Source organism: Patagioenas fasciata, chromosome 20, assembly GCF_037038585.1.
Source record: "Patagioenas fasciata isolate bPatFas1 chromosome 20, bPatFas1.hap1, whole genome shotgun sequence".
NCBI classification, from domain to species: domain Eukaryota; kingdom Metazoa; phylum Chordata; class Aves; order Columbiformes; family Columbidae; genus Patagioenas; species Patagioenas fasciata.
This window is the reverse complement of record NC_092539.1, coordinates 11,944,309-11,957,789: the sequence shown is the minus strand read 5'-3', so window position 1 is coordinate 11,957,789 and position 13,481 is coordinate 11,944,309. Positions and strand designations below refer to the sequence as shown.

The following is a 13,481-nucleotide window of genomic DNA, read 5'->3' as shown; positions in this document are numbered from 1 at the left end:
ATTCTTAAATTTTAATTCATAGGAGTAGTTCTATTAACTTTATACTCAAAGACAACTGTCAAGCTGTACCTGTTCATCCCAGTAATCAAACAATTTACCTGGTTAAACCTCCTAGTAAAGGCAACAATATTTGGAGCGAGCATATGTTTTTCCTTCTTGTTCCATCCACAGCTGGCTAGTTCCTAGGAAACACATTTTAAAACTGCCTTAAAAACCAGCAATGCTTAAAAACATTTAAATGTGTAATACATGACAGAAGCATCTATCATATAACTGCTCAAACCTACCCAAGGCACTGACTGCACGGCAATCAATCGAACCAAACACTCCCGTGTTTCCTAACGTACATAAATGATGTGATTTGTATTAGCTCCTGGTACTAGAAAAAAACAGGCATCATTATGAATATTGAGACACAGGGAGGCTGAGCAATCAGCCACAACCGACGTCTCCCACATTTCATTCTGCATTGACTGTTTTGGTCCAGGGTTCCCTCATACGAGCAACTCAGCAGACACAGGAGTAATGGCTTTGCAAGTATAGAATCTTCTCTGGTTCAAAACCGAAGCTGAACATATTAATAAGCAATATTAGAAGCATTTGCCACCACTTCCTGCGTGCAAAAGCTGATTCTGCGGAGCAAGTTTGACGCCTTTGCACAAGCAAGCATGAAAGGAAAAGCAGGGCCCGCAACTCTGCCTCCATCATACCCAGCGACGTTACCAACGAGTTCATCGTGAAACACAGGTTTCCAGCGGAGCGTTTCCCCCTTCCCGGCAACACAGGGACACCCGAGGCGTCTGACGAGGCCGAGCTCCAGGGCAGCACGGCAGACAAACACCTGCCCACGAACAACCGGAGCCAGCAGCCACGCACGGCCCCACAGGGGCTTACCAAAGGTACCCGAGCTCACGGACACGCGAGAACAAACACGCTGCCCTAAGTTAAAAGGCTACTGGGCCTCAAACAAATGCAGACAGTTACAGACCATACATAAATATCTGATCCAATCAGAAACATCTACCTGCTTGGTCTAAAAACTTACCTAATAACAAGAGGCAGGTGGGTGACAAACACCCAGACTACATCTTGCTTTAAAACCTAGTCCTACAGCTGGCAGAGCTTCAGGACAGAAACAGTAGTTTGCTTTTGGCAAACAAATTATATTGGTAATGCCAGTAAGATGAAAGTCAGAAAATCCAATTAAAAACTAATAGTTTAAAATACTGGTTATGACTAGAGGCATAAGTCAAACTCTGTAATTAGATGTGAACTGAAAAACAGGAGCAGAAGGGAGAACAGAGCATTCTGACATTTGATAAATGTATCCTGAAGAAACACTGAACACAAAGCAGACGGGAGGACCTCCAGGAGAGCAGCGCCAGCTCTTCTGGCAACAGATGACACAACGAAGTAAACCAGGTTAGCTTGCGGGTTCACAGTGCTAACAAGGAATACGTCTAGAACAATACTAGCGCAGTGCAAGAAGTTGAACATTTTTGATTGAAAAAGCATTATTTAAATGGTTACACTTCCTCAGGCACTGAATTCGGAAGATGTAAGTAGATAGGTCAAGAAAACCTACCTCAGGCTGTATAGCTTTGAACACTGGCATATCCATCAATGTAATCTGGCTCTGCAATAAAGATAAAATTTTAAATAATGTCATACAAAGAGCTAACAGTCATGTACGTACATCTGCCCTTTAATAACTACAAACCATACAGCCACACTTTCTCCATAGAGCAGAACTGCCTAGTCCCGAATTTGGCCTCAGTGAAAATCACCAAGAGGAGGAAAGCAGAATTCAGCAGTATTGACCAGCTCCTGGTCTTCTCATTGTACATGTGACTACCACCACGGAATTTCTCCTCTGCGGCTTCTAAATTTTAAAATGGAACACAACACACTAAACTTGGAAGTGACCCTACTTGGCTCCATTCCCTTTCTCTAAATATTTATATTTAATACAGCAATCCCATCTTCCATAGGTCTCCGCCCTGAGGGCCAGTGACCAAACTGTGCTAACTGCAGCAGCCCAGGCCTGTGGGGCTGTTGTGCTGTTCTGGTTGCTTTTTCATTCTCCTCAACTGAACTGTTTCAAGTTATTTCAAGCGCTCTGACTACTAGGGTCTCGAGTCAGAAGAAATGGTTGCTTCTCCGGATGAAACAGAAGCAATAAACGTTATTTGAGCTGCCAATAAAGTAGAGGATCAAGGTTTCAGTGTGGCACATGGCAAATAGCTACTCTGGCTAAGATTGGGTGTTAAAAGTTTGTGCGACCATATTAAAATCAACAAACCAACCAACCCAAAACAAACAGCGCTACCACCAGGGTTTACATATGACCTTCTTCAAGCCTCACTACCAGTCCCCCAGACTCACATTTCCATTTCTGGTTTCTTTGGGGGCTGGCAAGTTTTCTAGTGGGTTGTTTTGTTCAGGGCTATGGGCAGTGAGTGGGATGGGAGGCAGAAAAGCAACTTACGTAAGTTCGGAATTCAGAGTTAAAAAGACATTGCAACAACAGGAGGGAGTTCTCCTGTCCCTCTGCTCTGCCCTGGGGAGACCACACCTGGAATATTGTGTCCAGTTGTGGCCCCTCAGCTCCAGAAGGACACGGAACTGCTGGAGAGAGTCCAGCGCAGCCACCAAGATGCTGAAGGGAGTGGAGCATCTCCCGTGTGAGGAAAGGCTGAGGGAGCTGGAAAAGAGGAGACTGAGGGGGGACTCATTCATGGTTACAGATATATAAAGGGGGAGTGTCAGGAGGATGGAGCCAGGCTCTTCTCGGTGACAACCAACGATAGGACAAGGGGTAATGGGTTTAAACTGGAACACAAAAGGTTCCACTTAAATGTGAGAAGAAACTTGTTCCTGGTGAGGGTGTCAGAGCCTGGCCCAGGCTGCCCAGGGAGGTTGTGGAGTCTCCTTCTCTGCAGACATTCAAACCCGCCTGGACCCCTTCCTGTGGAACCTCAGCTGGGTGTTCCTGCTCCATGGGGGATTGCACTGGATGAGCTTTCCAGGGCCCTTCAACCCCTGACACTCTGGGATCCTGTGAACAGCATCAGGCCAATCTTTTACTGCAAATTTGCCAACAAAGTGTTTTTATATTTTTACCTAACAACAGCTCTCATCTGTGCACTCAGTGTTAAAAAGGCTCATCAGAATTTGTTACAAACTTACAGGAAGAACGTAGGCATATCCCCAGGACTTCTCAGTGAACACGCATCATACAAACTTATGCCAAATGAGGGAAACATCATTTTGATGCCCCAAATATGAATTAAAACATTGAACCAGGTCAGTTCAACAGCTCCCATCCTCACTCCTTCCTGCTGCCCAGCAAGTGAACGTCGAAACTAAAAACTAGGGGCCAAGCACAAAAGCCATAACAGACTGTTTCAGCAGAAAATACAAGTACTTGCAGTTACAACCAAAAATAATGAATCAGTCTGTGGATAACTAACATCCCAAACGCTATGCTAGGGTTTTCTAAACCACGGAAAAATTCAAATGGCTTTACACAGAAAAACATATATGCTGTGTCAGCTCAATAGCAAGTGATTAAACACAAAGACACTTTTATTCTATTAAAGTTGTAAACAAATTTCTGATTTTATAAAGAACATTGGAAGTTCATTTAAAGGACTTTTATTTTAAGAAACACATTTTATGTAATTTTTTAATTATCCTGCAAGCCCTGAATATTATACAAGCTTAAATGCAACAATAACATTTCTACTTACAGCAAACTCCTCAGGAGTTACTTTCAACACATCAAATACAACTGCATCGTAGCTTTTATTGGCATAATCTGAACTTCGCCCTTCCAGAGAATCAGAGCTGCTGCTACCCTACAAAGGAAAACAGCAGGCATGCGTTGGCATTTTGAAGCTTCATATTCAATGGAAATTTTCAATTAAATATGCGAGGTAAAGAGTTGCTCGTAACTCAATAATAAATGGCTGCTGTAGGTTATAGAGTGACAGGTCAAAAATGCTATTCAAAACTAATCTAAATTAGTAATAATCCTTAACAATAATAAAAAACTCGGTTGTGAACACCGAGAACCATGGAGTGTTCCAATGTTGTCAAATACCACCCCCTTCATAAGAAAAAGGCCCGACATGCCGAGCAGCAGGAAGGGCTCCTGTGAGAGGTGAAAGAAGCCAAATTCTCCGTGTTGGTCCAGGAGCAGGAGCCGCACCTGTGGAGTGGCGGAGGTGACCGTCACGTCGGCCATCAGATCATTCCTTCTGTACATGCTCCCCGAGTTTCAGCTCAGCCAGCACTGGTGGGACAACATGATGAGAACAGAGCTCCTGCAAATCACACGTAGGCATGCAAATAAACAACTTGAATTTTAAAAACCCAACAGTACAAGAGACTTCATTGTTCTTTTTCAGAGAAAATAACTTCAGAAGGAAGATGGTCGTAGGAGCTGGATTCTCTTTTCCCTTTCAGGCACCAGCTGTGAAGGGGTATAACCAAATACCACTAAAGCCATGCCAAGTCCTTATCCCCACTTCAATCAACTCGAGAAAGGCAGGAAAGAACAAACGTGTATTATTCGTATTTATGTTGAATTAGGTTTTATGTGAAGTACTTGCTAGGCAGTATTCATCCAGGTTATCATACCATGTTTCAAAATAAGAAATCCAAGCTATTAACTGACTGAAAAAATGGTGCTTCTTCACTTTTCCCTGCTCATCATTTGAATTAGTCTCATAACCAGTAATTTAAGTCTCACTGTATCTTTCTAATGCACAAATCCTATCTGCTTAGGCCTCCACTAATATCTCTCTGGACCCTGAAAAAGTCCTTCCTGTCAGGCCTCAAAGAACAGAAGCTTTCCAGAGAAAACCGGCCAGCATCATCACCCTGCTCAGCCGAAGGACGAATCCCAGCCAACGCGGACACTGCGCTGAACTGAGATGTGTTCCAAACTGGATTATGCAGACAGATGCACCTCCGGACCGGCTCAGGATTTCACACACGGCACACACCTGAAGCTTCTTCAGAAACCAAGAGGCTGGGCTGCAAAACATCTGAGTATGCGATACCACAAAGAAGCTGCTTCTACTCACTGAGATCAAATAGTCCATTTCAGAATGACGAAGTGTTTAATGAAAACACAGAAATACAACGTGTTAAAAACAACCAACCAACCCAACCCAAACCACCCCATATTGCAGTCTTGGACCCCTTGCACTGGACCTCTGATGATTGCTGCAAAACCTAAGAGAATTAATTCAGTGTTCCTGTAGAAGACATTGTTTGGAGACAAGCCTGCTGGGACAGGTTAAGACGCAGACACCATATAGCCCTGTTCCACCGGCCAAAGAACTGGCAACGTGGCAGAAAGTTCACACACACTTCAAACATGCTGCCAGTAAAAATCTTACAGGCGCAGCAGGCGCACACGGACTAAGAGCAGAACTATTTGTGTGTTTCTGCATGTGTATAAACGTGTGCACACACAAAAGCCAAGAGCTGCTCTCAGAACTACCAAGTCAGCTCAACCTCTGATCCGCTTTGAACGGACGAAGCCGCCAGCACGCTCGTCCCGCCGTCCCCGCAGCAGCGGGGAACCCACGGCCAGCACCGCCCGGGCGCCGCGTCTCTGCGCCCCCAGCAAAATCTGCAGCTGCCCAAATACGCAACGCTGAATCCTCACCCTTTCCCACAACGCACTGACCACGAAGACAAGAAAAGGCTGGAAAAGCAGGCAGTTGAGAATAAAAATCACTTATTTTGCCCCCTTCAGAAAGACAGACAAGGCCTGGTCCGCAGCGGCCATCCCCACGGGACAAACAGCAGCTCTCCCCGGGATCGCGTGGGCAGGCTTGAAACAAACCAGTAACCGCCTTCCAAATAATGCCAGAATCAGCTCAGCCAAACCAGCCAAGAAACAACTTCCTTTGCCTAGTGTCCTGATAAAATGAACTTATATTTTGAGTACTAAGAGACTGCAAAGTATTTCTAGGTCTGGAGTTGCTCCTGTTAACAGTCTTCGGAGACACTGAAGTGGAAAGCAATTTTAATGATGTAATTTCTTTAAAACGTGGCATTTACATCAAGGCCACAAAAATATTCTCATCTCCTCCTTTCTGACCAGGCTTTCCAGTGTGCGGGGGCTCAAAAATGCTCGGAAAGGGGAAAGAAAAATCCCACATGTGATCTTGTATTCTGTCCAAGCTCAGTTTTATTCCAGGTTTTAACGTTCACTAAACCAAAAAGAGACAAAAGTGCTTCAATATCTGAAACAAAAAACCTTAACACATTTTTTGCCTGTCAACATCCAGCACACAGAAAAAGCTTGCAAGGTTAGATATTTTCTTTCCAAAAAGGACCAAAACAGATTTTTTTTCCCCCAAATTCAAAGATACTAGAAGCACACCCTCGGCTCAGTGTTGAACCATCCCCACATGTCGGGTCCCTGCAAGAGCTCAGCACCCCCCGTCCACATCCCCTCCGCAGGAGCCTGCGGAGCCACGAGGCCGCTCCTCAGCCTCTTCCTCTCCAAACCGGACGGACCCAACGGCCTCGGCGGCTGCTCGGGACTCGCCTGCCAAACCGGCACCCAGCACCGCAGCGGCGAGCTCTCGCCTACCAAGATTCGAACGAGGAACACTGAAGGACTCTTGCTTTCTACCCCCAGCAAGATCAACAACATACTGCCACAGGACACACTGCAATAGACCTCGTGAAGCACCACATTCAATTCCAATTGTTTTTCACCACTGCACTCATTTTCCTCTTTCTTCATTCCAAAACTATTCCTCCAGATGTTCACCATTAGAATGTTTCTTTCCCTGATAAACCATGAACAAAGTCACATTCAGATGCTGTGGGCGTAGAGTACAAATGAGAAAATGTTAGCACAGTTACAGTATCGGAAGAGGAAAATGGGACTGTATTAAGAAAACAGGATGAAACAATAATGTCATTATATTTGTGCCCCATGCTTGCATTCGGCCGCTGATGTGGAACTTACGCCACCATCTCCACAGACGCAGCGTCAGCCCAGGGGCTCACCAGGGGCAGGGCCACGTCCCATCTTCTTGTGCTACTGCTGAATAAAGAGAAAAAAGCAATTACCATCAAGGTATCTAAACCCATGCATTGCATGTTCGACGCATCTAGACATTTACATACCTTTTTTCCCCTACGCTTCTTTTGTTTAGTATCATAATTTTAATATTACAATATTAAAAAGAGAAAAAAAAATCAAAACATTCCTGAGTCTGAGTCATTTACAGCTGTTTAGTCATTGCAGCCTGGAAAGATTTTTAGAAGACAATTTCTTTAAAACTTTCAAAGCAGTAGCTGCTGAGAGCTACGTGGACACCTGTGAACGTAGAGAAAAGTAAATGCACAAACCCCAGGAGCACTGCGCAATGCTGATGTAAAACTGTTCATTGCGGACAGCGTCCCCTCCCAAAAGTTCAGTACATTAAACGCTTCATCACATCTTCTCATTCCCGAGAGCTCTTCTCCTGCCAAGCATCACCTCTCAAACCCACTTCTCATCCCCTCACACACAATTTCCGCAAAACGGAGAGGAAAAAGACGACATCTCCTATAGTCAAGGCAGACCCACCTGAACCCCACTGCCTTCAGCAAGCAGCAAGATTTCCTGTGCCACTCTGAGCCCCCTCATGACACACAAGGCACACACAGACGGACACAGGAGACCAGACAGCTGAGTTGTCTGAACAGTCACACTTTATATGAGAAAGTTATTAGTTTCAGAAGTCTTTTTGAAATAATTCAACATAAGACTTCAGTGGCCATTTTCCACAACATGATAAATTCTTAAGCATTCGAAAGCCTGACCATAAATAATAACTGCCTACTAACGGTTAAGTTAGACCTCATCCTCACTAACAAGGAGGGTCTGGTTGAAGTGGTAAAGGTTGAGTGCTGCCTTGGTTGCAGCGACCATGAGATGGTGGAGTTCAGGATCTCCTGTGGCAGGAGCAGGATAGCAAGCGGAATTGCAACCCTGGACTTCAGCAGGGCAAAATTTGGCCTTTTGAGGCAATTGCTGGGGGAAATCTCATGGACAAGGCTGCTTGAAGGTAAAGGGGCCCAAGATAGCTGGTTGGTGTTCAGGGACTGTTTCTACTGAGTGCAAGATCAGAGCATCCCACACGTAGGAAGTCAAGGAAGGGAGCCAGGAGGCCTGCGTGGTTAAACAGGGAACTGCTGGGTGTGCTCAAGTGGAAGAGGAGAGTTTACAGACCATGGAAGGGGGGCTGGCCACTTGGGGAGAACATCAGGCTGTTGTCAGAGGGGTAGGGAGGCAACTAGGAAAGCTAAGGCCTCCTTAGAATTAAACCTGGCAAGAGGGGTCAAGGACAACAGGAAGAGCTTTTTCCAATCTGTGGCAGATAAAACTAACAGCAGAGACAATGTAGGCCCACTGATGAACGAGGTGGGTGCCCTGGTGACAGAAGATACAGAGAAGGCTGAGTTACTGAATGCTGCTTTGTCTGTCTGCTCTGCAGCGTAGGGGAAAGGGAGCTGGGGGTCCTGGGGACAGCAGGGTGACCATGAGCCAGCACTGGGCCCTTGTGGCCAGGAAGCCAATGGGACCTGGGGTGGGTTAGAAGGGGGTGGTCAGTAGGTCAGAGAGGTTCTCCTGCCCCTCTGCTCTGCCCTGGGGAGACCACACCTGGAATCTTGTGTCCAGTTGTGGCCCCTCAGTCCCAGAAGGACAGGGAACTGCTGGAGAGAGTCCAGCGCAGCCACCAAGATGCTGGAGGGAGTGGAGCATCTCCCGTGTGAGGAAAGGCTGAGGGAGCTGGGGCTCTGGAGCTGTTTGGAGAAGAGGAGACTGAGGGGGGACTCATTAATGTTTACAGATATATAAAGGGGCAGTGTCAGGAGGATGGAGCCAGGCTCTTCTCGGTGACAACCAGTGACAGGACAAGGGGCAATGGGTTTAAACTGGAACACAAGAGGTTCCACTTAAATTTGAGAAGAAACTTCTTCTCAGTGAGGGTGTCAGAGCCTGGCCCAGGCTGCCCAGGGAGGTTGTGGAGTCTCCTTCTCTGCAGACATTCAAACCCGCCTGGACACCTTCCTGTGGAACCTCAGCTGGGTGTTCCTGCTCCATGGGGGGATTGCACTGGATGAGCTTTCCAGGTCCCTTCAACCCCTGACACTCTGGGATTCTGTGAAGTAAGAAAAAAGTAATTCGGCTATAGAAGGTATTACATTTACACAACTAAAGATCTTCCTAAGCAAAAACTGTCTCTCTGTTTTCGGTATCCATTTAACCGGAAAATCCCTAATATATTTTATTATGCTTTAGGCAACAGTACCACCTATAGATAAAAAACACGATGAGCAATTTAGCAGTTTCATGCACATTCTTTTCTAAGAAAGTTCTTACTATAGTTAATGAATGATAATGAAAATGTAATGGAAATAATATTTATAAATTAGTATATAAATCCTTATATGGGTTGTGACAAGATCAAATGATGCTACTACACCTTTTGAAGGGAAACAGCACTCAGTTTGGATACCTTAGCAAATTAAGACAAAAAATACAGTGCAGGTTTCTAATAATTACAAACCATTTTAAGAACTTTGCGTAGACTGTGGAATTTTACCCATGTCTGTAAATCTTTATCTCAAGGCTGAATTTATTTATTTATTTAAATAAAACCACAAAACAACTCCCTACCACAGGACTGAACAAGAATTCCATTTTCATTGTCAAACTCACAAAATGCTGCTCAACTAAAGCAGGAATTTCTGGTCAAACATTGCATTCTGATGCAAATTTCTCAGCAAAATTAGCTGAAGTTTCAGATTTAGTACCAGTCTCAAGATTAGATGACACCCTGTCTGTCCAACCCAACATCATTAACATATTTTGAAATAGTATACAAACAGCACAACAGCCTTTATGGCTTCTAAGCATTCCACTAACAACAGGCTGGGTTTGTATTCACAGAATGGACTGGGTTGGAGAAGCCCTCAGAGATCATCCAGTCCAACCCTTGGTCCAACTCCAGTCCATTACCAGATCATGGCACTCAGTACCATGTCCAATCTCAGTTTAAAAACCTCCAGGGCCGGTGAGTCCAGCACCTCCCTGGGCAGCCACTCCAATGCTGACCACTCTCTCTGCACAGAATTGCTTTCTAATCTCCAGCCTCAATTTCCCCTGGCAGAGTTGAAGCCCCTGCCCCCTTGTCCTATTGCTGACTGCCTGGGAGAAGAGCCCAATCCCCCCTGGCTAGAACTGCCCTTCAGGTCGTTCTAGAGAGTGCTGAGCTCACCTCTAAGCCTCCTCTGCTCCAGACTGAACAAGCCCAGCTCCCTCAGCCTCTCCCCATAGGGCTTGTGTTCAGGTCCCTTCCCCAGTCTTGTTGCTCTTCTCTGGACCCGCTCCAGCACTTCAATCTCTTTCCTGACCTGAGGGGCCCAGAACTGAACACAATACTCCAGGTGTGGCCTCCCCAGTGCAGAGCACAGGGGAAGGATCACTGCCCTTGTCCTGCTGACCACGCTGGTTTGGATACAGGACGAATGCTGGAAGTCAGTAGGAGTATTTCACACATTCTACTATAAATGGGGAAGAAAAAAATAAAAGTTGCATCTCTTAAATGAAGAATAATAACCATAAGCTACCAGAAAGAAATAAATCTAGTATCCTTTGCTGCCACTTGGAATCTCTTATTCTGCGTCAACCATAAAAACCTGTGGACGCTCCTCTCCAAATCTCATTTAATCAAGTTTTCAACGGTCCACTAGGTGGCAGTGACTCTTAACTTACTGCAGGCTTGTTTTCTAAATATTTTGTTTAAATATGTAATCGTAAGTCAAAAAAGAACAGGTATTCATCTTTGATAGATTAAGAAATGAAAATGGAAAAAGTGCTTTCTAGGCACCAGGTTGTTTAACACAATTACTCTAAGCCTATTTTACAGCATCCCTTCAAAAAATAGTGGAAATAAATGCAGGGCAAGTGTCACATCCTGGTTGATGCAAAGCCATTCAGAAGTCAACGCCAGATTGCACAGTACTGTCCTAAGTCGTGAAGAACAGAATTTACTCAGGCCTAGCCAATAATTCATCCCTCACAGTTTCCATCATTCAAAACTACTTTCATACTTGTATTAATTTTGCCAAGTCATTTTGGCTAAAAAAGCAAATATTCTGGAAGAGATCTGCTAAGTGTAGGAGGCAGTGATTACCATCACCACCCTGCCTGCGGTTTAACCTGTACTCCAAGGGCCAAGGTGTTCACACAGGACTGCGACAAATGTTCCCTCTTCAGCATGCAGAGTTATCCACCGCAACGACCGCCATGTCCCTCGCTGCTTCACCTGCACCAAGTGAGCTCAGAAAACCTGCTGTCTCTCTCACGCTCTGCAATACCCACAATCTTAATAACTATTTTTTCACAGAATCGCCGAGGCTGGAAGTCCCTCTTGACACCATATAGTCCAAGGTCTCTGCTCAAGCAGAGCAGGTTGCCCAGGGCCACGTCCAGTCAGGCTTTGATGATCTCGGTGGACGATGCAACTTCTCTGCTTAACCTGTTCCAGTGACCACAGTAAATAAGTTTTTTCCTGCGATTAGGTGGAATTCCAGGTGTCTTCCATGTACTCTATTATATTTTAATTTGTGCCCACTGTCCCTTCCACCCCCTGGGTACCACTGAAGATTCTGGCTCCACGCCCCTCCACCCTCTCTTTGGGTGTTTCTATGCACTGGCACATCTCCCCCAGCCTTCTCGTGCCCAGGCTCTGCAGCCCCAGCTCTCTCGGCCCCTCCTCACGTGAAAGATGCTCCAGTCCTCAATCACCTCTGTGGCTCTTCAGTCGACTCACCCCAGTCAGTCCATAACTCTCGTGAACTAGGGAGCCCAGAACTGGACCCAGCACTTCACATATGGCCTCACCAGTTATTTCACGTAAATGAAACACGAACACAAACTCCATCTTAGCAAATTCTAAGAAACTGAAAGATTACTACATAAAAAGAGGAAAAACAGGAGGAAGCACTGTTGTGTGATGTTAAAGGGAACAAAGTGAAAACTATTTCTCTGTTAACAACAGTAACTACAAAAGCAATATTTGTCCTTCACAAATAATAAATAGTAAAAACCGCAGTTAGGAACCCAGTACTATCTTGATCCATATCAAGACCGAGATGCAGGTCTCGCTCCAGCAGAAGCTCTCCCTCCAAAGCCTTTGCCCTTCGAGCAAGTCTGCTGACCTGCATAGTTCAGAGGGACCAGATATGTGTTTAGGAGAGGTATACATTAGAGGAATCTCAACAAATCACTCACGGGAAAAGAAATACGTATCTGCTGCATTACAGTATGTTACTATAATGACTCTAACACAACTCTAGGTTCCCTAAACAGAAGAGAAGTGACAGACACTTCTGTAATCTCTGATATCAAACATAAGCAAAAATAGGAAAATAGCTGCTTGCAAACTTACAGTGTGGAATAAGGTAGTTCTGCACTCAACCCATCCTGCTGCACGCCTCCATTAGTCCATTGCAGGGTCTAGGTCCGGCTATTTAGCAGGTTTATCTCTTGTTTAAAAGCATGACATTACTGTAAATTAAGAGGAAACAGGATTACGGTGATGCTTATTTTATAACTCAGCTCTTCTCAAGCTATGCATTCCTTATTTGAAACATGCCCCCCAGTATTTTCATTCCTAGCTCTCACTCTCAGTTCTGACGGCTGGTTCCCCCCACTAGTTCCAAATGATAGGTGACAAATTCCCAAACTCACCAGAACTGAAGAATACATCACAGAGGGAAGAGAAACACATTAAGAATTCCATTACTAAACACACTTCAAATAGGTACCTGTGACTTCCTCATCCTGTCAATCATCACAAGCTCCAAGCTGATCCGGGTTTGGTTATTGGTTTTAATCACTTCTTTCAAGCCACTTTATAAATGGTAAATGCTACTTGTTCTCACTTCATTATCCTCAAAACTTAACTAAACAAAGCCAAGTGAACACAAAACTAAATCCAATCATCCTCCTTTCTCCGTATCACCAAATTAAGCCACAGCTCTTCCACCAAACACGATCAGCAACAAACCTGAGAAAATACTGTTTAGGTAACTTGCTTTGGTGATATTTAGACATAGCCCTTCCCTCTTCCCCTCTGCTGCCATGTACCAACTTCTATAGCAGCTGATGTTTAAGAAAAATATACATCAAATAAGAAAAAATTATCTCAAAGATAGATACTTCCATGTTTCCATGTGGAAACTGATATGAAAATCACATTAAAACCCATGTTGCTTTGATAAAGTTAAAAATCACTGCAGATCATGTGGTGCTGCTGCTTTGCCTCTACTGTAGTCTCCGTTCTCCTTCCGTTGTTAAGGAACCTCCACTTACAAAAACGTCTCTCTTCTGGTCTCTAAATACATGGAACTCCTACTGGCATCCAAGCAAGCTATCTTTGCTGGCA

General features: G+C 44.9%; 1 protein-coding gene across 7 annotated transcripts in view; it reads right to left on the bottom strand.

The window, feature by feature from the left end:
* RALGPS1 (Ral GEF with PH domain and SH3 binding motif 1) overlaps positions 1 to 13,481 on the bottom strand; it is a 60,248-nt gene that overhangs the window by 44,478 nt on the left and 2,289 nt on the right. For 3 of the 7 annotated variants that reach the window (XM_071817206.1, XM_065853566.2, XM_071817207.1), the window contains exons 2-7: positions 12,483 to 12,601; positions 7,004 to 7,081; positions 4,214 to 4,328; positions 3,753 to 3,860; positions 1,586 to 1,636; positions 99 to 182 (exon numbers count right to left, since the gene is read on the bottom strand). In XM_071817206.1, the coding sequence (XP_071673307.1) occupies positions 99 to 182; positions 1,586 to 1,636; positions 3,753 to 3,860; positions 4,214 to 4,270 (300 nt within the window). In that variant the 5' untranslated portion in view covers positions 4,271 to 4,328; positions 7,004 to 7,081; positions 12,483 to 12,601. Of the gene's footprint in view, positions 1 to 98; positions 183 to 287; positions 379 to 1,585; positions 1,637 to 3,752; positions 3,861 to 4,213; positions 4,329 to 7,003; positions 7,082 to 12,482; positions 12,602 to 13,481 lie in introns of those variants that run through there. The other 4 variants (XM_065853564.2, XM_065853563.2, XM_065853565.2 and 1 more) reach the window with 4 other exon arrangements.